The sequence below is a fragment of the Aphelocoma coerulescens genome, chromosome 4, assembly GCF_041296385.1.
Source record: "Aphelocoma coerulescens isolate FSJ_1873_10779 chromosome 4, UR_Acoe_1.0, whole genome shotgun sequence".
Lineage (NCBI taxonomy): Eukaryota > Metazoa > Chordata > Aves > Passeriformes > Corvidae > Aphelocoma > Aphelocoma coerulescens.
In genome coordinates this window covers 68839709-68863689 of record NC_091017.1, presented here as the reverse complement: position 1 = coordinate 68863689, position 23981 = coordinate 68839709, and the positions used below count along the sequence as shown (strand labels likewise).

Here is a 23981-nt window from a genome sequence, read left to right as displayed (position 1 = left end):
CGTGGGCCACTAATAAAATTGTTCTGCTATTTTTTTTACTGTTAAAATTGAGAGTAGAATCCCTGATGAGACATTCCAGTAAAAAAAAAAAATAAACAAAAAAACCCAAAACCCATGAGAAAAGTGCAAAATACCTGATCATTAAATCTTTTCAGAAAAGAGACTTCTTTCACTTGTTCACTTGAAAACATTCCCCATCTCCTTCGATTCCAGATACAAGAAGGAATACGGCTGCTGGGCTAAACTCAGTAATTATGTTCACAGCACTGTCAGATCATAGCTGATCATTGCAGATCATAACAGGTGATGTGTTCACTATGGGATTCAAAGTCGCTGAAATAATCTGCCAAAACAAACATTAAATAAAAAACAAAACAAAAACTCCAAACAAATAAACAAAAAAAAAACCAAAAAAACCCCCTTAAAATTATTATGTCTATAATGTTCCATAGCATACCAGAGATAAGGATAACAATGTCTGTACCAGATGGATTTCCTCACAATGCACCAAAGGCCAGTAAAGATATGCCATGGTGGTGAACGTAAAAGCGTTGCTCCTAGGAAGGCTACACAGTCAAAGGAAAGAAAAAGGCATGATGTACTGGCAAAAGACAGACAACTTTAAAAATCTCTGCTGTCTCAATATTTTGTACCTCAGAAAAGGGCAAGCAATTTTCCCTTCCTCTCCCAGCTCTATTTTTTAAGACTGGATTAAAAACTACTAATGCAAAACAAAAAGGCAAAGCAAACAAAAACAAAAAAGCAAAAGGGCTCTAATCTCACAGCAGTTGCATCTCTGTGTACACCCCACTCATAATATAAATAGTGACAGCACTTTCCTTATTGCTACTGCAGCGAACCAAACACCAAAGTATTCCAAATTCAGGGCAGGCTTTCCAGGAGAAGACTGTTTGGATTTTGTTTGCAGTGTCTGGCCAGCTGTCAGACAACAAGACTGACGGGCAGCTTGAACGAAGCTGTTCTCACAGTGGGGCAGGTGCATCCAGCTTCAGCAGCCAAGTGCTGCTCCTTGGGCATCCATCCACAGCACCCTCTACCTGAGAAAGGCTGGATACACAGCTGTGAGCCAAGCACAGGAGGGCTCACAGAGAAATTAATGCCGGTGGGTCCACTGGTCTCTGAACAAAAATTTGCCACCATACTCCTGCCACAAAGGCAACCGAGGCCACACGCACCTATTTAGAGCTGTTACAGTAAGATTGCAGAGGGAAGAGAGGAGCTGTGCTGCAATTGCTAAGCAGTTTTCATTTGGTAGTATTGTAATAGCACCCAGTTAGAACTGGCCTAAAGCAGTGTTTATGAGACGGTAAATGAGCACTAACACATACACCCAGGTTCAAATAACAGTGTTCACTGAAACCTGCTCCCAGAACACAAAGCCCAGTCATGAAACCAGTGCCATGTAAACACAGTGCTGCTGCACCAGGCTCCCACACGAGAAATGTGCCAACGCCTCAGAGAAAAATCATAAGATTCTACTCACAGCTCCAGCACAACACAACAGCAGAAAATCTTCACTGTGAAAACTATTCCTTGTGGTAACGCGTCAGCATTATACTCTGTGTGAATTACCAATTAACTGCAAGTTTTTACACTTTCAGTGATACAAACAGAAGTAACCAGAAACAACAAAACATATTGTCTGACATCAGTTGATAACAAGAGTTTTGACATTTTAGTGAACACCTGGCTCAGTATTTGTTTTAGCTCTCACTTGGTAGGATGGCTAGATTTTATATTTCATGTCTGCTGATTCTCAAATATCTACCATTACTATGTCCTAAGGAAAGCTATTGATTGCTCACTCTTGCCTATTTTATATAAATAAAGCTAAGTTCCAGCTCATAAAAACGTGGTAAGATCTCCAAAGATAAAGAGTTAAGGGGGATGTACCTTACCAGGCAAGAGAGTTGAGCCTGTGCAAACCTTAAGAAGTTCAACAAGCACAAACTATTCAAACTATCATTTAAAACTTTAAATCTGAACAAACAAGCCCCAAAACCTGTAAGAAGCAGCCTAATTTTATAGCAAAGCACATCTAGAAATTGCTCTAAATCTGGGCTAATAATTGAAGTACTGGCAGTAATATTGTAAACAGACAATCCAAATAATACACACAGAGAAAATTTTCTGGTTTGAGATGTATAAAAAAATCAACTCTTCTGAGGCTATACATATATATTCTGTAAGTCTTGCAATTTGCTGTCAGTTTAGGGATGAGCTAATAAATACAATCCTTTACTGATGCTTAAGGGAGAAGGCAAACACATATATCTTTGTTATTTAATTTAGAATCTTTTTACAGATGAAACTGTAGCTAATCTACAGATGGGAAGACAGAATTTTTGATTGCAATCTGACACCTAACTTCTCTTTATACTCTCACTTGCATCAGATGTCTACACAGCAAGTATTTAGCCTCTATAAAATAGGCTTCAAATAAAGCTATATTAACTAATGATGGTAACTAGTGATGGTAAAAACCTAAAGGAGTATAATGACAGCATCACGTGAACAATTGAGACTTTGTGCTTGAATTCCTTGTGGATCAAGAGCTTTTTCATCGAGTTGAGCTGATTCTTACTGATCATACTGAGCTGATGCATAGTATTTCATCCCTTGCCAAAGCTGAATTAATGCCATTTCAAGGCTGTGGATCACATAGGAAGCAACAAGATAGAGAATTTACATAAAATAGAGCCATTTTATGCCTTCAGCAGTTACCTTCACATACAAATGTGGAATTATATAAGGTTGGCATTTGGATGCAAAAATGTTCTCTTACCACTTCTGCAAACAACAGGGAAGTTTCTGTAATTCCAGATTTGCTGGCTGGCTCGCCACCTGCAGGGATGCCATACGTGGAGGGGAACAGCCATCTGTGACAGAGCTGAATGCTGGTGAGTTCAGAAACAAAGCCTATACAGAGGAGGCAGTGTGCTATAGTAACAGTAGCTATTCTAGTTATCATAGCATTGCACAAATAATAAAAAAATAGTTTTAAAACGAATTCACTAGTCTTATCATGTGTACATTTGCAACTTCAATGAGTCAAGCACATATTTCATTCCCCTTTTATTGGAAAGGAGAAAAAAAAGCCTCAAAACCAACTTTCTTCCAGCTTCTTGACCCTGATTTTGTCCAAGCCCGCTGTAGCGGGTTTGGTTTGTAACCGGGCAGAAACACCAATTTAGTGTAGTGGTTTGGTCCAAAACACTCATTACTATTTACCCTCTGTGAGATAAGAATTAGGAGAAATGCAAAGCAGGCACCGAACTTGAAAGAATATAAAGAAATTTATTAACAGACCTAAAAGAAGAGAAAAAAAAATCATACCACACCTTCAGAACTCTTCTCCTCCCCCCACCTTTCTCCCTTTTCCCACTGACAATGTAAAAAGACAACCCTTGAGATGTTCAGTCTGTTTATCACTTCCATAATAACCTTGTTCAGTTCATTTGGGAAGAGGAGTCTCTCTTGCTCATACTATGGAGAAATTACCACAACAAGACAGCCGCCCGGGTTGGTTCTCTGCTCGCATGTGAGTCTCTTCCCCCAACTTGCAGCTTTTCCCACAACTGCTTTTGAGGGTCCACTCTTGAATTACTGGGGTACAATTTTAAGGTTGAGCCATTCAGAAACAAAAGTTCTCCTTCACCCATCTCTGGGAGCATTTCATCTCTAAGAACAGAGGCCCTTCTCCTTCCCTGGGAGCAAAGGGTCTTCCTCATCTTCATCTCTAGGACTATCTCTGGGAGCATCTCTAGGAACTGAGGTCTTCTCCTTTTCCATTTGGAGCAAAGGTCCTCATCACTTCCGTCTCTCCCTGTTCAAACTTCTCAAATTACAGCTGCGTCAGCATCTGCCTAGCTCAGCGCAGGTGCTTTTGCTCACAAGTTGAACACTCCACCCCCCCCATGCCTTCATGAAATTACACCGGGATACTCTGGTATATCATAGCTTCACAACAGAATTTCAGCTTTAAGCATCTCCTCTTTATTCTCCCTCAGGTTTTCAGCTCTTCACAGCACTAAAAGGGTTAATGTCACCCAGGCCTTGCAGCTGGAATGTCGCTTATCGCTGTTGGTCACACGATCCTTTGCCGGACAGCGGGGCAGCTTCAGCTGAATCTTGGCCGCACTGGAGAGGGGGAGCCGGGCTGCTCTGGCTGCCCACAGCAGGGCTGGGGGGGTTCTGTGGGTGGAACAGGCCCATGGCTCCAGGATGGGTGGAACAGGCCCATGGCTCCAGGATGGGTGGAACAGGGCCATGGCTCCAGGATGGGTGGAACAGGCCCATGGCTCCAGGATGGGTGGAACAGGGCCCGTCGGCTCCAGGATGGCCTGGCCCGAGCAGGGCCTGGGCTGGGCCCGCTGGCCCCCGCACGGGGCCTGCAGCCACCTGTCCCAGCACCGGAAACCAGACAGAGCTCTGCCTGGGGTTTGTCTATTAAGAGTGGATCACAGAGGCAGTCACAATTTTAAGTGGCTCAAAGAATTGTCCATATTCAAACTGGCCAGCTGATAGGTTCTGTCAGGTCACAGAGGAAGCTGTAAGGACCCCTTTGCAAGAACATCACTTCTGGGACTATGCTTGCTAACCCATGACACCCACCTAAAAGGCTCCACAGGTGAACTCAGGAAATCACTCTTTTCAAGTCAAACACATCCTATCCAAAGGTGAATTATCAGGGTAGACACCAATGACTGGAGAATAATTGAAATTTTTTTTTTCCTCTTAGCACCATTTGGAAATAATCTCTATCTGGAGACAGTATGAACCTAATTTTAGAGGGGCCTCCTCCTCATCAAACATACCCGTATATCTTGCCCTCTCAATAAGCAAAATGTTTTTCTGATTCTTACAACAGTAACTACTTTATCAGCTGTGTTCCCTTTCTGTCCTGTCCTGCTTCATGACTTATTTTATTCTTTCCCTTAGTCCAATGACCTTCACTGAACTACATCCAACATGCCCCTTAGTAGGTAATTCACCTCAGGGCACTTTTTTTTTTTTTTTGAAATGCACAAATTCTGAACTGTCTGTAACACAGCACTGATTAGAGCTGAACTCAGCATGTGATACACAACACAACCTGGAGACCACAGCCACAGGAAAGGCTCAGAGCCCACCACAGCTCCAGGCAGTGATAGGCCAGGTACCTGTACTGCTTAGCATATTGGATAATGGGGTACATGATCCATAAGCAAGATGCTGCTGCAATTATCAAGGTCAAGGTGATCTAGCAAGTGCTGCTTCTTTCAGGATCAGAAGCAAAATGTAAAGGAAGAAGGGAGAACATGCAACACTTCAGTCAGTTCTTCGCTCCCATCCTGCCAATAGATTTAGACCCTGTTTCATCTTCATGCAATGGACTGCATCCTGTTGCTCAAAGTTAGGGTGCAAGAAAAGTGGCTTTGGAACTGTTTTGAGAAGGGTTTCCAGTGTCATCTTTCATTTTTCCTCTGCTTTGTATTCAATTATTTCCTTCCTTTCTTCTTCAGATTCCCTGAGCTTTTACAGAGTTCTCACATGGTTTATTCACTCTCACCCCTAGATCTCCCCTGCAATCACTTTCTCTGTCATTGCTCCCACCTCAACATTTCCTCTTTAACTTCCTCTGTAACTTTTTTCTGTAACTTTAACCTTGCCTTTTCTTCAGTAGGTTTTGGAATCAAAGTCTTGTCTCAGTAGACCAGAGCAGAGTTTCCATACTATCAATGTACAAACTGGGCCAGAAAACAATTCCTTGTCACAAACCTTGTACAGCACATACTGAACTTTAGAAGTACTTAACAGATATGAACTACGACACCAGTTCAATTATTGTTGCTGTGTAATAATTAGATTCACTGCTAAGTTCATAGAATCATAGAATTTGTTTAGATTAGAAAAGAACTTTAAGATCAAATCCAACCATCTACCCAGCACTGACAAGTTCACCACAAAACCCTGTCCCTAGATGGCACACCTACTTGTCTTTTAAACACCTCCAGGGATGATGGAGCGATTCTACCCTTTCCCTGGGCAGCCTGCTCCAATGTTTCACAAGCCCTTTGGTGAAGAAATTTTTCCAATATCAAATCCAAACCTCCCCTGGTGTAACTTCAGGCCATTTTCCTTTAACCTGTCACTTATTACTTCAGAGAAGAGACTGAACTCCACCTGACTACAAGCTTCTTTCAGGTTGTAGAGTAATTAGGTCCCCCTGAGCCTCATTTTCTTCAGGCTAAAAAGCCCCCATTCCCTGAGTTGCCCCTCCACAGGACATATTCTCTAGACCCTTCACCAGGTTCATTATTCTTCTTAGGATGTGCATTTAACTTTAAAAGTTAAACCTTTTAAAGAAAATAATAGTCTACCAAAGAAAATCATAACCTGCTCAAGGTGCTAAACTTTCCTTTGTTATCTGATACACAGAAACCCCATCACCCCAATATTATTAAACATGTTTTCTACTTTTACACCTTACTTTGAAAAGAAAAAAGGAAAGGCCAGGTTGGATGAGGCTTTGAGCAACCTGATCTAGTGGAAGGTGTCCCTGCCCATGGCAGGGGAGTGGGAACTAGATGATCTTCAAGATTGCTTCCAACACAACTCATTCTATGAATCTATGACAGTGTACCCTACAAACCCCTAAAAACCTACACCTATATCTGAAGTTTTCCACAATAATTTCCCAGAAAGTTGCTCTTGCAAACTAATTCCTTTGAATCAACATAAAAAGCAAGGAAAGAACTATGAAGTGTATTATATAGTATTGCTACATAGTAACATGGAAAGGAAGCTGTCAGGCCAGGAAGAGAGTGAAATCTCTCTCATTTCTTACTCCCAAGAGCCACTATGAGTCACAGGAAACCATAAATCCTCCTGTAGAGGAACACATTCAGTGCAGGTAGCAAGGTGAGCAGCTGCTGTGTGAGCTGCAGGTTGAGCACTGGGTGGTGGCAGCTCCAGAGGCTGAGGCAGGCAAGGGGCTGAGAAATGCAACCCTTTGCATAGGAAAGGACCCGGGGACCTGTGGTACCACCGGACACTCAGAGATGAGACAGGAGCCAAGGACCCCCAGACTTTGTGTGCTGAGCCTGTGAGGGTTTAAAAGCCCAGGGGTTCCTTTCTTCAAGGTCCCTCATCAGAGGCAGCAGCTCAAGCTGTTAAGTTTGTTGTTGCACCAAGTTTAAATTATTTTAAGGATTGAAACATGTGAGACTGTGCTATGGGAATCTTGGGCCCAGGGAGTAAAGGAATCTTGTCTGACTGTGTGAGTGTGGGGTGTGTAGGGAGTCAAGCAGGGCAACCGTGGGCCCACTGGAGCTGCTTACTGTGAAGGAGCTTCAGTCCAAGCTCAGGTGTTGCGGGTGTGGCTGCCAGAGTGGCACCTGGATGTCTGGACAGTTTCCCTAACACTCCTTGAAAATGTGGAACAGAACAGGCTAATTTTCAGGGTTTGAAAATGCTGCATCATGTACTTTCGATCTGATTAAGGATCATGAGGAGTTTTGCAGGAAATTAAGTTTTTAAACTTTTCTATGTATACAAATGCATGCTAGACAAGTCATAACAAATTCAAAAATATATACATACTTTACTATGCCTATTCCCTGTTAATAAAAAAATAAAGAATTGGAAATACAGGAGAACTTGTAAACTAACTACAAAATATGATACACAGAAATGAGGAAAATCTCTCCATATTGTACAGATGTTCACGCACTAGGCAGTCCCACACTCAATCATAGATTCTGTTATGCACACAAGCCTAAACACAAGTGGCAACATTTTATTACTGTATATGTTTTTTCTTTTTAATTATCTGAGACTGCCTTAGCTCCTCAGTCCCATGAGCATATGGGCAAGCTTCAGAAGGTAAAGAACAACCATCAGGATGATGAATGAAAAACCAACAGAGGCGTGTTTTAAATGCTTCAGCTGAAAGGCGCCGTTTCACTTCAGGTTTAGTTTTACTTGGTGGTTTCTCCTTTCTCCAGTCACGAATATGAACTCTCCCATTTAGAACTAAGATTTAAAAACAAACAAAAATGCAGCTGTTAATAGACAACCATGGCAATTATACTGGAAAAAATTGCAGTGACATTCTGTGGATTAAAAACATTCTACAAATGGATCACTCAAGCAAAACCAGATTTTGTACAGAAATAGAAAGAAGTAACAAAGAAGTAACAACAAACTAAGACAACGTAGACACAGTATAAAGAAGGTTTGATTGATTTCCCTAAGAGATGTTTTACTGGGATGCTGAATAGTTTGAGGCACTTTCGCATCATCTTTTTAAAAGTTTGTTAGTTCATTTTAAATATAAACGGGATCATTTAGACTAAAATCATCTGAACTTAGATTGCAAGTTCTGACAAAAGAAGTTTCAACTTCAAGAACTGTAATTCTTCCCCTGTTCATAACTTTATGATTCCACATTTAAAATGTGATTACTAGCAAGTGCCTTCTACTACTTTCACAGTTCACTGACCCAAAAACATACTGCACTGAAGAGATGACAAGTCTAATCCTTCATGTGAACCAACACTGAATTATCATTGGCTAATAAGGATTCGGCACTTTGGGTTTTTAAAACTAATTTGTTGTGTTAGGATCATAAACTGCACATGCCTACATTTGTGAACCTCCGTCAATTTCTTAAATGTATAAACAAAATAGATAAAAGGAAGTTAGCCAGAGTGTAAGAAAAAAACAGATGACAAACAACAGTGAAAATGAAGAGGGAAGAATTTGCCACTTTTAAGTTGCCATGCTCTATTTTCATATTCTGCTTCAAACACACCTTCTGTATGACACACTTGTAGCTTGGGATAGTTAACCAATGCCATTCTGCATTATGATAATTGCTATTCAAAAAGTAACAAGTCCAGTGAAAGCTGAATATCACACAGTCTGAACTGGATGAATTAATGTCTCCAGGTTTCCTTGTGATACACAGACAGATCTGAACTCATACTAAGCCAAACAAGAAGCAATTTCAGCTGAGCTTTAAAATCCCTCTCAAAAGATGAAGAAAAATTAGCAGCTATTTATGATCAAGCATAATTTTTCCCTAGGAAATCAGTCTTGTATTGGACAAGATAACTGATCAAAAGAAACTGCCATTAATCAGTTATTTTGAGATTCACTTTTTGTTTGGGGAGGGGGAGGGTGGGTGTGTGGGGGGGTGTGTGTGTGTGTGTGTGTACATACATCCATCTGTTTCCCATGTTTTAAAAGAAAAACAAATCAGTCAAGATGACAAAAGAGCTGTTGCCATGTTCTTCTCTGTCCTCCTGGGCACGAGCAATGTCCTTCCAGAACATCAGAAGTTTCTTGTTATGGTGATATGCTACTAAGGGAGAATCAAAGGGTCTCTCCTGAAGCCCTGGGGAGCATCCATGTGACATAAATTACTGAGAAAGACTAGGATGAAGTCAGACCTTTCTTCATAGGTAATGTGCACACGGCCTCTAAGCCGATTTAAAATGCTCATTCCATTTACAGTGTAACACATTGCAAAACCTCTTTCACCAATTCCTAATGATAGGGAACCAAATTCAGACACACAATAAACTCCATGTGACCAACTCTTTTTAATGGATGGCAATTCAAAAGGATTTTATAAGCCCGGTGTACAGAAATCTTTAGTGGATGCTAAACTTGCTTAACTTAACCCCTGGCAACAAACAGGTTGCATATGCAGAATTACTTGCCATGGATTAGTTGATCAGCATTTTACAGGAGACACAGAACTATTAGGACATAAAACACTTCGAAATTTGAAGCAGCTTTAATACTGATAAAACCTTGAAGATCTTGTATTACTGCAAAGCCACATTTTAGTTTTGCAAAACTTCACACTGACAAAAAACCAATTACACAAAACACACTGTCACCACACAGTACAACAGGGGAAAAAAAAAACCCAAACCCAAAAAACTGCTATCAGAAACCCAGCCAGACACAAAGACCTGCTACTGAGTTCTTTCTGCCGTGCTACCACAAGCTACATAAACACATCAAGCCTCACAATTATAGGTTCTTATGGAAGCTAATTTTATGTCAGCATTTACACTTTGGGACTTGGTAAGCCCCAGTTAAATGCTAAGCCTCAGTTAAATGCTTTAGTAAAATTGCTCTGTATTTGACAGCCTCAAAACCATCAGTACTTCATAGGAAAAGCAAAAAAAAGCCACTTAAACTAAAGGTTTGTCTGTTTAGATACAGTCAGTGCAGAACATTTTGCTGATAGATGCTTTACCAATCTCATTCCTAAGAGCTTTACTAACATATCTTGGAGCAATGGGCACATAAAGAATATTCAGCTTTGCACAAAGGTACATAAAGCAGTTAAAAAACCACCACAATGGTAATTTTTCAGTTAAGTTTAACTGCATATAGAGGAGATAAAATAAATGATTAAGGAAAACAAAATTCAAAACTCCTTTACCTTCAAATACTTGATGATTGCTCTTGAGAAGTGTCTGCAGGCCTCCATATTCACTTTTCAGCTTTTTTAAAGTCTCCTTATTTAAGTGTTCTGCCACTTCTCTCAAGGAAAGGCTTTCTGGAATAAAAAAACCTAGAGTTATTAAAACTTTTGTATATAAAACCTTAACTTCTATATAAGAAGATTCAACTTCTATATAAGTTTCTATATAAGGTAATGATTAGGAGCAGAATGTCTGAATTATCTACCAGTACCACAGCAACTTTTTTCTCACAGTATGATGTATGATATAATTTATATGTATATTGTCTGTAAAACAGCAGCTTTCATTTTACAGGACTCAGGTCAGAATGTCCACCATAAGACACACTTTTTATTTGCTCTGCTTTTTTTACAATAGCATGTAAATTGCAATAAGCACTGTTTATAAGCATGTAGTTAGAAGACTTAGTCAGTAACATATGACAAACTACACTGAGTAAATAATAAAAACAGATAAAGAAAAATGGAAAGATGGTAGTAGTGAGAACTGACTGCTTCTACAATTAACAGCAACTTAACATTCTTTTTGTTCCTAAGACTAAACTAAAAATTCCTAATCATGTTGTAACCTAATGGCACTTTGAAGCACTTCTTACACAACTCTTACAGAATTATAGCTATTTATTCTGTTAATATTCTAAACCACAATATTGTCCCCAAATAGGGTAATATAGAGTTGTGGGTTTAGTTTGGTTTGGTTTAATAAAAATGGATTCTGTAATAGTATTTAAGTGTAAACCAGGAAAAAACCTCACACCAATTTCAAAATATTCTATGTGCAACAAAACACAGTAGGAAAAATACCACCTTTGATTGCAACTGTACTATTCTCAGGGTTTCCTAAAAATCTATTCACAAACATGTTAATTTGCTGGAAAAGACATGTTCTACCAGCTAAAGATAATGTAAAGGAGAGATAACCTCACCTCCTTGATTCCAGGTATTCATATTTCCACCCTGCATATTAGAACATGATTTTTGGGGGGCTGCATTTAACAGCAACTTGGCCACGTTGAGAACCACTTCATCTACAAAATCCCGAGGGAGGGAAGCACAATTTCTGATTTGTTCTACTTTTTCTCTGGGTTGAAATCCAGGCATCCAGATTGTACCAGCTGTCTCAGTCTCATCTTCAGGAGGTTCTGAGCCTACTTCACACAGACTATCACAGTGATCCTCATGCCTAAATCCAACCTGCTTGTCACACGTGGTCACAGCGCGGGTCCGACGACTGTTAATAAACTGTGTAATCTGGTTGTCAATCAGAGCATGTTCTGCAGGTGGATAGGTTCTGCTTTTCCCAATAAAGCTGACCTATTTTAGCAGAAACAGGTAAATCTCTATTAGAGTCCCATACTTACACCCAGCCCCACAACCTCCACATGTTTAGGCAGGCTTCTCACTACTTATAGGACAATTCAACACCAACTGAATGCTCGGTAACATTTGAGGGGTTTTTAATTCTAGTTTTTGAATATTGGTGCACCAGAAGATATCCAGGAAACAAATCAGAATCCATCATGTTATACAATGTTATACAGCAAAAATATTGTTCCTGACCCTCGGATTATTTAAAGCTGAACACCTTTTCCTACTCTGAGAACATTTCACTTTGAATTTCATTGGACATGAAAACCAGCAAAATTAAGTACAAAAAAGCAAGACAGGCAGCTAGAAAATTTAAGGCAAAAAATAAGGTTTTTTAAGTTTTCCATCATATATAGTGGCATAAGAGAAAATCATGAAACCTTTCATTCTTTTCTGTTTTAGGACTACTGTACCTATAACATTAGGAGTAGAATTCCCAAGAAAACAATAAGTATTTTTAGTCTCTTTTCAGAGCATACTGTATCAAGTAATGAAGCTTACTATGGTCTTACCTTACAACAACAGCAATGAACAAACATCCATATGCTTCAAACAGAGCAGATTAAAAAAAAAGACAAAATCCCACACAGGCCAAAATTACCCTTTTTGTTGATGGAATTCTAAGGCAATCTTCTTCCACGTGAAAGCCACATACAAATCCCACTTGGGCAACAAAATCAAGATATTCTCTGTATTGAGTCTTCTTGCTTTGTCTTCGGCTATATTTTCCATGGAAATCAAAGAAGCAGCATGGCAGCACAAAGTAGCAACATGAATAGGAAGACCTACAAGAAGGATAAAAAACTGCTGAACAGTAAGTTATTTCAGAAAACACAAAAAAATTAACAAATAACCTATCAAATAAAAGCAATAATGGGAATTTTTTATTACGCAGCAAAGCCTCATGCAATAATATTTATAACTTCCTCTTTCAGTAGAACTATTAGTTTAATCAAAAATACCATTTCACAAAGTATTTGCTGTAGGAAACTACTTTGCCAACTTAGTTTGCAGAAGTAAATCTCTAAATTACTGTTGCTGGTTGTAAAGAGGGCAACAGCTCAAGGGAAGGCAGAACCATAAGCTTTTATTTACAAGAACAAAAACACAACAAAAAAACAAGCAACTGTTTAATGTATAAGGAATTAAAATACAGTTCTGGTTTTTCAACTTCAAAAGCAAAATGCTGCACTGAATTCTATGAGAAAGTAAATACGGCATCTGTGCTTCTCCACAGAAACACTTTGTAAAAATAATTAAATTGCAACAAAAGTTGCCACTCTTACAAGCACAACAGCTGTGGAACCAAAATTGTCAGTTTTTACCAAGCACACATAGGTAATTATAGGGGGTTTGTTTCATTTTTTTAATTCCTTCCATCCCACTCCCCCACCTCTGCAAAAATACCTAGCTGCAATTACAGGTATCCATGGTGTTAATTCATCTGAATGGTTTCCTATGAGCCAGTCAGTATCTGGGAAGAGATGACTGTCACCTGGAATGATTGTAGCTTCCTAGAAAACAAAGCAACACAGTAAGTTAATCCTATCACAGGTTTCTTTAATGGATTTTACAAATACAAGGTGAATGAGCACCACAGACACCAACAATGTTTTCCTCAGGTAGCAATTTTTATAGCTACAGAGAAGTAATTTAGCAACAAACACGCACAAAACGTTGGTCAGAAAAGAAGTGGAATAACAACTCTGATTAAGGTATCTAGCATTTCAATATATATAAACAAATATCATACACTGAACTGTGATTTCTTGCCAATCTCCTTCTGCCACTTGTATGCCTAAACTCAGTTTTTCAGAAAGTCACTTAATTTGCTGTCTTGCAGCCTGTAGGACTCACATAGCAATTCATCAGAACACAGCTTCATTGTTATTTTCTCCTCCTTCACAGATGCTGCCCAAATCAAATCCTAGTACACAGAACACCACTCTTCACACACCATCATTCACATATAATAAAACAAATAATAACAAACAAACAAAAAAAACCTGCCAAATAAAACAAACAGGATGAATTCTTCATCCAGGCTAAATTCAAAAGTATGGAGTGCCTGTAATGTTTGTGCCTCACTAATATGTTTTCTCACTTTGAACTAAGTTCAGCAAAGTACTGAAAGATGTTGATACCATGCAAGCAGACACTCCTCCCTGAAAATGTGTATGAACATTAAAAGAATTATTGGGCAAATTTGAAAAAAGTTTTAGATTTGAATTTCCACAGACCCTCAGGAAAAGTTCTGACAATGATGCCCATAATCTCTTTTTGTATAGAAAATGTATGTTCTAAGAGCTTAAAATTCACATATATATGCAAAGCAGTATCTATATAGGATAAAGAATAAAACAAAACAAAACCACTTATTAGGGAAGTCAGACTATCTCAGTTACATTCCAAATCCCTCTTAAGGATCAATATTATCATTCACTTAAAATTGTTCACTTTAAATACTACATATAATTTTTAGACATGTATATACATTTCTAGATAATGAATGTAACAAGTTTCTTTTTGGTAGATTACTAGATGTTAAATCACCAAGTCTTTGGTAAGTGTTTTCTTGAGGTTGATTGAACACGTTACTCATACTTTACCTTTCAGGTTTGATCATTCAATTTAGGCATAGCATGAATTATCAGTGCCACACTGCCCATTTTGACAGTCACCCATAATCAAATTTGTCTTCACCATGTCTGACAGCAGTTTGGAGATACAGAGTGCCACCTGTTACATCCATTTACATTGTTAGCATTGTACTGAACATCACAGATGGCAACATCCACCCTGCAACTCACGCTGTAAGTAAAGATCAAAACAAAATTAGCTTCAGGGGTAACAACAGGCTATGAGCAGGTGCTTTTTCCTTCTGTGGCTCCTATGGCTATAGGAGCCTTGCAAAATCATTTCACCCTTCCTGTTCACTGTCTAGTTCCCTCCAACATAAATCATCACTTTCCCCATATGCATATTTTTATATAATTTTATTGTTTCTCTCTGGGCAAAACCAGGCCCACGTAACACAAAGATAAAGAGACAATGCTGTTCAGCATGATCAGATGTGACCTAATGCAGTACAACAGGAATGAAGGAGCACCAGAGCTTGATGGTTTGGGTTGTTTGTTGAAGGTTTTCAGTAAGAACTGCTTGCAGACTGGAGCAAAGGAATATGGCAGTTTTGGCAACCTGTACCCAAAATGGCAGGGTGGCAAAGAGAAGGCTACACAACACTGAACTCTTCACCTCCCATCTGCAAAAACTGATGTTCTTTCATTAATGTAAGTGTTAGCATTCAAAGATATGTTGAATGAACTTTAAACAATACTACTAGAGAATAACTACAGGTGGAAAATTATTTTACTATATGGGAGCTGACAAGTTTTGAGAGAACATAGTGAGAAATTTTAGACTCTGAAGAACAAGAAGCCAGGAACACCTCATCTCCAAAAGGCAACTGTTCATTGGCACCATGCTTTAATGAGTATCAGATTAAGAATGCCTGGAATCAAAGTGAATGTTTCTGTGCTCAAATTATTCATAAAAATGATAACATGGAACTTGAAATATAATCCCTTTTTCAGACTAATTCTCCTGTTCATTTTTCAAAGCTATTATTGCAATTATTTAGGTTGGCTCCTTTGAGGTTCAACAACAATTTTGTCCCCAAAACAGAACATAGCACTAGAAGGTCAGAATTACTTTCAAGAAAATACCCAAAATTATGAGTGGCTTCATTATCTTTTATGAACTAGTGATGCAAACAAAGCTGCTTAATATTGATGCTCCTTTAAAAAGAAAGCTTGTTTCATGGTGTGCATGTCTGTACATGCAGTAAGAAATCATGCCAGTGGTTCTTGGCTGAAAAATAAGCAAGTTGCAAATATATATGCAAGGGTACGATACAGTATTTTTCTCATAATTCCCATTACAACGTACTTTACAGACCCCCAGGGGATATGGGTGGCATCACACCAAATCCATGGGTCACTTTAGACAACTGTCTGTAACCCAGTATGCTTCCTTACACTTGCATCAATGCAACCTGAAACAACGAACAAATGAATAAATGTACGTATCAGTAAGACTGACATATATTTCCATAATACCTCTAAATGTGTCTCTGGTCCATACATGTCCCATATTTTTCTTCTCCTCACATCAATTCCTCTGCCTGCATGCTGAAATATTTGAACAACAAAAAGTCAATTGAAATACGACTTTTAGCAGAGATTTTCAAACAGGCTCAGTAAATGTACATATTAACATTGATTATTTCATTTATGCTAAAATTTAGACTCATAACAAAAACCAACTTTGCCATTTCAGGCAGAACCTGAATACTTCTAATTCCTTTCTTCCTTTTGAAATATGACAGGAATTACAAGGAAACCTTAAGAATATATCTGGTTCAAAATATTTTCTGGGCACACCTACGGAGACTGCTCTTGAAAATCTGTATCTCTACAAATGTAAAAGCAGAGGTATTGATTTTTGGTTTGTTTGTTTGTTTTTAAAGTATGAAAACCTTTCAAAAGGTGAGTACTACTGCAGCGCCCACAGGGCTCAAAGAAGAATGCTACCCTAAGCAGTCCGTAGTGGAGAACCACCTTTTAACCACTGAAGCCCAAATACTTTTTCCCCTGTTTGAAGTAAAGGGAAAAGGAAATAGACTGGAAATTAAAGCAAGAAATGAAGAATATGTAGTATTTGAAATTCAAGAACCTTGTGCAGAACTAAGCAAAATCGATTACTAAAAAAAGGCTCATAAAACTCTCACACATTATTTTTTTGACAGTCCATGTTTGTCAGTACTGAATGAATGAAAAGTCCACAGGGAAACCAACAGTTTTTATTAGACAGAATTTTTCTGGCCACGCAAGAATAGAAACCTTGTGTTAGGAGAACTTGGAACATTTCCCTATGCCCCCAATGACATCTATTTATCTAATAAGAGATCTTCTTTTTCTCTATAAATTTTCCCATGTTCTCCTGAAAGTGGAAAATCCAATTTTCTGGAACAGACAGACCCAACTTCAATGGGTTTTGTTTAGTCTCACTTTTTTTTCGTTGCTATTTCAGAAGCTATGCCTCAAGAAACTGAACTATGCTGTTGCCACATTTTCACTCCCAAAAGTACAGTATGTTGTTAGGCATTTTCAATTAAGAAATCTTATATATCTTTGAAAGGATTGCTTTCACAGATGCAGAAAAACATTTTCAGGACATCAAAAGAAGAATTCAGACTGTATAAAAATAAGTTCATGAACGCATCTTGTGAGAGAGAATCTATGTCAAGTTGCCACATTCCTTTTTGCATAACTAAAATACACCATTACTTCTTCCTCTTAGTTTCTTACCTCAGAGAAAATAGCCTTGAATTTTAATAAAATGCTCTAATAAAAATAGATAAATAAATGAAAGGTTTCTAGTGCTCTGGTACAATTTTCTGTTAGTAATTAGAGTGACAAAATCCTATTTCAGAAGCATGAATTATTTTATTTTTGGCTATTTGCATGCCAGATAATAGGAAAGCATAAAGTTTTTAATCATTATTTTAAAAAGCATTCTATTTACCCCTTCATTGTTTAGAATATGAACCAGCAGACCATTTCCACATCCAAGATCTACAAAGGACTGTTTCTTGGTCAACCCTTTTTCCTTTCTCTCTTCTTCCCAAAGAATCTAAGACAAGAAAACAAAACATATTAGACTTCTGCTCTCAAGTTTCCCTATTAGAAAGCATCAAAGGTTATTGGAGATGAGAAATGCAGATGTGACAGAAAACATTCACTGCACTCACAGGTAAAACAACTTTAGAGAAAAAAAAAAAAGAAAAACCAAAACCAAACAGCCACTGTTTATGGAGTGGGAAAAGATTTATGTTGCAAAATATCAGTAAGTTTCTAACTGCTAAGCACATCCTCCCCTCCCTGTCGAGTCACTGGGTGTTGAAATTAATCATGGCTTTACCACTCAGGGCTAAAATGAGCATAAATGTAAAATAAGTTACTAAAACAATGGGTGCAAGAGGAGAACAGTGCAAGAGAAGTATCAAGTAAACTTCAAAAGTGTCTCTGCAAGTAACACCACAGATGCATTTATATCCACTGCATTAAAGAAAGCATTGATGGCAGAGCTGAAAATAAATATTCTTTTAATCACTCGGTGATATACTGGTACATGTAACATCCCTTCTTATCGAACAAAGCAACAGTGTTACTCAGCAAGTTAACTCCCCCAAATTCTACATCAGCTAAGGGACCCCAAAGCTTTTAGCCAAATTCTAGTCCCTGATCTGTACATAAGTAGCTACTTTTACACAGATACCTAATTCATAATTAACAAGTGGATGTTTCTCTGCAGAGCATGGATTAATCTCTATCACTTTCCAACTCTTTTTTCCTTCAGTGAGAAGTTAGAGACCACACATTCATAACTCTGCACTCTGGTTTTTTACTATGACTACCAAAAACCCTGAAGAGTATTTAACTATGAAAATTAGTATTTGTAACATTGTCATTTTTGAATATCAGTTTTGCTAGAGGGAAAGAAGCTGAAGATAAACATAGCCTGATAATTTTACGGAATATGGTTTTAGATTTACCAATCATTGCATGTGGGCACACTAGGCAGTACCCTAGAAATCCCTAATTACCTCCTTTACAGATCATACCTATCCTCCAATTCCTGCAGTTTTTTGCAACACAAACTCAACAGCTACTTCCCTGGGGATGCCCCTGGACAGTGGGTGGCCTCAATATGACTGCAGAATAAAATTAGGTCACATGTAGATGCCACAAATCCATAATAACTTAACGTTGAACCTGCCTGCTCTTAACCACTTGTGTAATGTACTGCTAAACAATGAGTTTCATACACCATCATAGAGATACCTGAACATTTTGCAGCAGGTTAGGTTATTAATACCATACTTTAAGTTCTCATTTATGTAAACTGTATATTGAATGACTTGAATAACTTTCTGAAAACTAGATATATTAGCTAACACATAATCACTGTAAACCAACATTCACATGTACAAAAATGCTATCACTCCAGAATTTTCTTGTGGCTACAACTGAATTCCGAATTTTCAACATCAAATATTAAGACAGTGGTAAAAATGGTAAAGATGAATCTATTACATAGATCTTTCCACATGCCAGTATCTAAGGTTCTAAGGGGTTAAACACTTAATTATCAAAACAAATTAGTCCTCAATGAGTACTGTAAATGAGCTAACTTACTTACAAATACTGATTTAGGTAAGATGCTACAAGTATAGTTTCAAGGTAGACATGCTCTTACCACACCCTGGATGGCATAAAAAAAAATTTCTGTGCCTACGTAGTGACACTATATTTTAATGCCTTTTAAAAACCTAAAGTTTCTAGGAACTGCAGGTGGCAGAAGTTTCATAGAATCTTAAGTAGGTAGATGCCAGAGAAAACTGCACCAAGCATTTATCTGCATTCCTAGCATCTACAGCTGGCCTTATTACATTTGAAGATGGGATTTGAGCTGAAATTTTATCAGGGAAAGGCAGAGCAGTGAAAAACCTTTAGTATAAAATGAACAAGCAATAGAAAAAATTACAAAATAATCAATCCTAATCTCCAATTGATCCATTTTACCACTTCTACCCCAGCGCTTTTGGCTTTCTCACCTAGAAATAAATAAATCTTGTCTACGTAGATGATAAATTTTCTGTGAGAACACTGCAAATCTTCATCATATCTTCACAAAAAAGTTTTTGTTTACTTATAAAATGATCTTCTTTAGAGAGGTCCTATTATTAGGAAATAGAACCTTACAGCATTAGTAATTAGTGGTAAATTACTAATTAGGTAAAGCAGTTCCCTACCAGCAAGTAAGTGGCAATGGCAACATCTTCATAAACAAATTTCTCAGGATCTGTCACTTCAGGCCACACCTTCAGGAAAAAAAAAAAAAGATTTAAAAAATAGATACAAATTTATTTTCTATATCATCTGAAATAACCTCAAAAAAGCTCAGACATAGCAATTTGGATACTTATTCACTTCAGTAGGTTTCTGGATTTCACAGATTTTGCATTTTAACCTCATTAAAATATACACAGAGAATATAAAGACTCATTGGTTTTGTGAGTCACACAAAAGAATGATGGTGTAAACAATGTCTGCTTTGATCAAACAATAAAGTTTCTAAGAACATTCTGGCTCCACATGTGCAGGTTACAAGTAAACTGCTGCCTCTGTTCTGTAACAACCATGGATCTTTTGCTTAACTTTCTCACAAGAAAAATTTGTATCTTATACCTGTGCAACATTGACAACATGAACATTTGAAAATTTCTTTTCACAAGGGAACAGACCTAGAATTATCCTGGCACAAGAGAACATGAAGAATCAAAACCTGAAGTAAGAAGACAGAAAGCGCAAGTATTATTCCCAAGTGTTACTTTGTAAATAAAGAAACAAAGACTGAAAGGCTCAACACCACCAATTCTACTGCAGAACTAAAGACTGAATCACTGCTCTACCCAAAAGTCTAATTCTCCTCTCCTATGTATCTTCCTGTTACTACAGAAATATTAACAGTAAAACCTTTTACCATTTTCATTTTATGTTTTACAACAGCATTTACCAATTTTTTTGCTTGCACCTAGAGCCAAGTTTGCAATAACACAGACATTACTTCACACAGCACTCTGTTGCTCTTCAGGATCTCCGGGATAAGAAAGAAAACATTGCAACACTGCTCTTCTAACTCAAACACATAGTAATATAGTATCCAAAGGTTTTGGAGAAAGAGGTGTTTTATTTGTGCCTTCTATTTATACCACTGACCTACTCCTTCCTTTTTATCACAAGTGATACATCCTGAAAAATGCCTAACTCCTCCAAACATTTATAGTGAATTTGGCTCTAAATCCTGCTTTTCCAATTAAGTTGTTCCAAGTACTAAACTGCTTTATTCTCCATATATACAAAAAAAAAACAACCAGCAAAACATGAAACCAAAAAACATATAATTCAATTGCTTCTTTTATTATAAAAAAAAAAATATTGAAAGAAGCAGCTTCATTACACAAAGTAAACAAAAATGGAAGGATAATATTACTGCATTTACTGCTAAACTTACCTTTACCATCACTTTGTACTTTTCTTTGAGGTCCTGATAAACCTTGCTGTATTTTGCTACTGAAATGAGTGAGAGTGTACTTTTGAACTCACTGGGCTTTTGCTCCACGCACCATTTAGCCAGTTTCAACAAAAGTTCGTTTCCAAGCCATGCTAGTTTGGGGTACACAATTCCATCTGAAAACCAATCTTCTGGAAATGGAGCTACAACAGATATGGACCTTAAAAACAAACAAACAAATAACTTATATATACAGTACTGTATAAATATAGTATTTCACTATTTCAGCCATCTCAAGGACAGAGAAAACAAGGATTAAATGGAGAAAATCAGCAGATCGGAGATATAAAACTAAGGAAAATGAGTAAATATGTAGAGAAACAAAAGGAAAATGAATCAGTGAAGTTACTGAATCATGAAACAGTCTCCCCTGAATTTGCTAGCTCATTATCTCTCAATTCAAACACTGTACATAAGAGTCCATGCTGCATTTAACACAATGAATGAGGACTCATATAGGATGAGCAACCTGATTTCACAAGATAGCCAAACACTAAACGGCATAAGTCAAGTTATGAAATTCCTGAAAAATAACAGGAAAATTTCAGAGAAAAATATATCCATTGTCACAACTCATTATTTCATAATCTCTAACTGTATTCGGATTTTATTAGAGCTACATCCCCAGATGCTCAGGACCAAAGTGAATGATCTACATTTCAGTGACTGAAGCTCAGTGAGTTTAGAGCAACTCCAGTTTGACCCTCACCCTTATTAACACCCACAGAACCTTTCTCACAGGCACTGCTACATCCTCGTGATCACAAGAGGCATATTTTTTCTAGACCACACACGGGTACAGTCAGGTACAGTCAATGTATACATTCAAAGGTGAAACAGGTTTGTTTTACATTATTCTGGGTATTGTAGATGTTTATTTTTAGAGAACACTATGCACTCATATTATACCACTACTGTAATTTACTAATCAAGCAAAAAATTATAAAATCTAAATTGCCTACATACCAATACTAAACCATTGTGTGACTCTTGCAATAACTTACTGTTCGCTTCCTCTCTCACTCCCACACTTACCATTCCTCATCTTTTATGTGTTTAAGTTGAATTTGATAAATATTGCACTTTTTAACCAGGTATTTTCCTTCACTGTTTTCCTCCAAAGGCAGAAAGGTCACAGTTCCATTGTAAGCATCTGAAAAGATATGCAAACAGGAGATTATTATTCCATGGTGCAGCCCAGCCTGGTTAGCAACAAAATTAACTTCTGCCCACAAACCAGCAAGGCGAGATTGAAGACAACCGAGGAAGAACCACAATGCTAGGAACATACCTGCTTCTTGGTGTTCCTGACACCAAACTACTCAAACTACTGGATCATTTAAGTTCTCAAAATTTAGCATTCTATTGCATGATTTTTCTGAAATATCTAAGGCTGACCAGGAGCATTCCTTTTCACCAAATCTAACTATTTTAATAAATTAAAAACTAAACAATAAGATTTTCCTAGCATATGACTGCTGCTTTTCAATATCCCACAGAAAATCCAGAGTCCTGGGAAGCAGGTGTGTATGCAGTATTACTTCATGCAAAAATTTAAAAATCTTTTTACCTATTGTGTACCCCTGGGCAATTTCTTCAGAATAACTTACTAACTTCTCAGTTTTGAAAATGGTTTTTCAATTACCATCAAAACAAACATTCTTGCAACTAAAAATGCTGTACTGGCTATATAATCAATTTTCAATGGACTCCAAAATTTCCTGAGACAAGAAAGAATAATTAGCAGTAGAGCAAATGTTAAGTCATGCTGTCTTGTCCCATCCTTAGAAATTCCACCGCTAACATGTTTTAATTGTAAAAAAATTAATTAATTAATTAATTCCTACTAGAATTTAATCCGTATCAACATTTTTTTTCCAAAATTTATCTTGAAAATGGTGTCAAGTTCTACCCTATGTAAGTTTCTTTATATTAGCAGGATTTACTGCAGTGTATTATCATCATACAATGTAAAAGAAACCACCCCAAAACAAGAACAAAAAACAAAAATCCAACAAAACAAGTCGAGCTTCTTTCTTAAGAAAGTCGATACAAACACTTCCGCTAGGCCAGGCAGGTGCCATAGCTGCCTATTTACAGTAATTCTGCATTTCCAAACACTATAGCCACTCCTTACAAGCCCGTCATTAGGTCTGCCTACGAGCAGCGTTTGTGTGCGGGCAGCTTACTCATGACAGGAGCTCCTGAGTACCACAGGAATTTGACCTCTGTAATTTGTATTTCAACTGCTGAAACTTCAATGCTTCCTAACGCAACAACGAAAAGTACACGATCAGGACAAAATTCGTTCCCACAAATACGGGAGAAAAAAGCGGCATTTCTCTCTGCGAGACAATCTCTGAGGGGACAGGTCTGCGACAGCCCCGGCCCCTCACACGGAGCGCTGCGGCCCCGGCCTCCCGCCCGTCTCCGCTCACCTTGCACCGCCAGCTCCAGGGCCGGGGGCGCGGCGGGGCGGCCCCGGGGCAGCAGCGTCCTCAGCACGGCGCGGAGCTCGCCGGGCCCGCCCCAGCCCGTGAGGGGCGGCGGCAGAGGCAGCTGCCCCTGCACCTCCCTCCAGAGCCGGCTCAGCTCCGCGGGCCCCGCGGCTCGCCCCTCCTGCCCGCCGCCGCCCGCGCCAGCCCTCCCGGAGGCCAAGGATGGAGATATCTCCCCACCCTGACCGAGCGGCACCGTCCCCTCCGCCTGGACAGCGGCGCCGCTCAGCCGCCTGTTGGCCACCTGCGGCTTCTCCAGCCACACGCGAACTGCCGCCCAGAAGCCGCGGGGCAGCGCGGCGCCGCCGGGGTCCCGCACGGCCGCCGTCCCCACCAGCCCCATCCACCGCCCGCTGCCGCCGCGCCAAGAGGCGGAGCGCGTCGCAGGCTGCTCACGTCAGTTCCTG

The 23981-nt window shown here is 38.7% G+C and overlaps 1 protein-coding gene across 2 annotated transcripts; it reads right to left on the bottom strand.

Annotated features, from left to right (window-relative positions):
* Positions 1–7586: 7586 nt before the first annotated feature.
* Positions 7587–23956, bottom strand: TRMT44 (tRNA methyltransferase 44 homolog). 2 transcript variants are annotated; one of them, XM_069014536.1, is made up of 11 exons: positions 23515–23956; positions 22112–22229; positions 21017–21236; positions 19755–19823; positions 17465–17572; positions 15997–16068; positions 13286–13392; positions 12480–12663; positions 11437–11824; positions 10469–10585; positions 7587–8037 (listed from the first exon to the last, which is right to left on the bottom strand). In XM_069014536.1, the coding sequence occupies exons 1-11, from the start codon at positions 23915–23917 to the stop codon at positions 7805–7807; spliced, it is 2019 nt and encodes a 672-aa protein (XP_068870637.1). In that variant the 5' UTR covers positions 23918–23956; the 3' UTR covers positions 7587–7804. The 2 variants fall into 2 exon arrangements, with proteins under 2 accessions (XP_068870637.1, XP_068870638.1); XM_069014537.1 differs by lacking the exon at positions 23515–23956 and adding an exon at positions 23266–23316.
* Between the last annotated feature and the right edge of the window lie 25 nt (positions 23957–23981).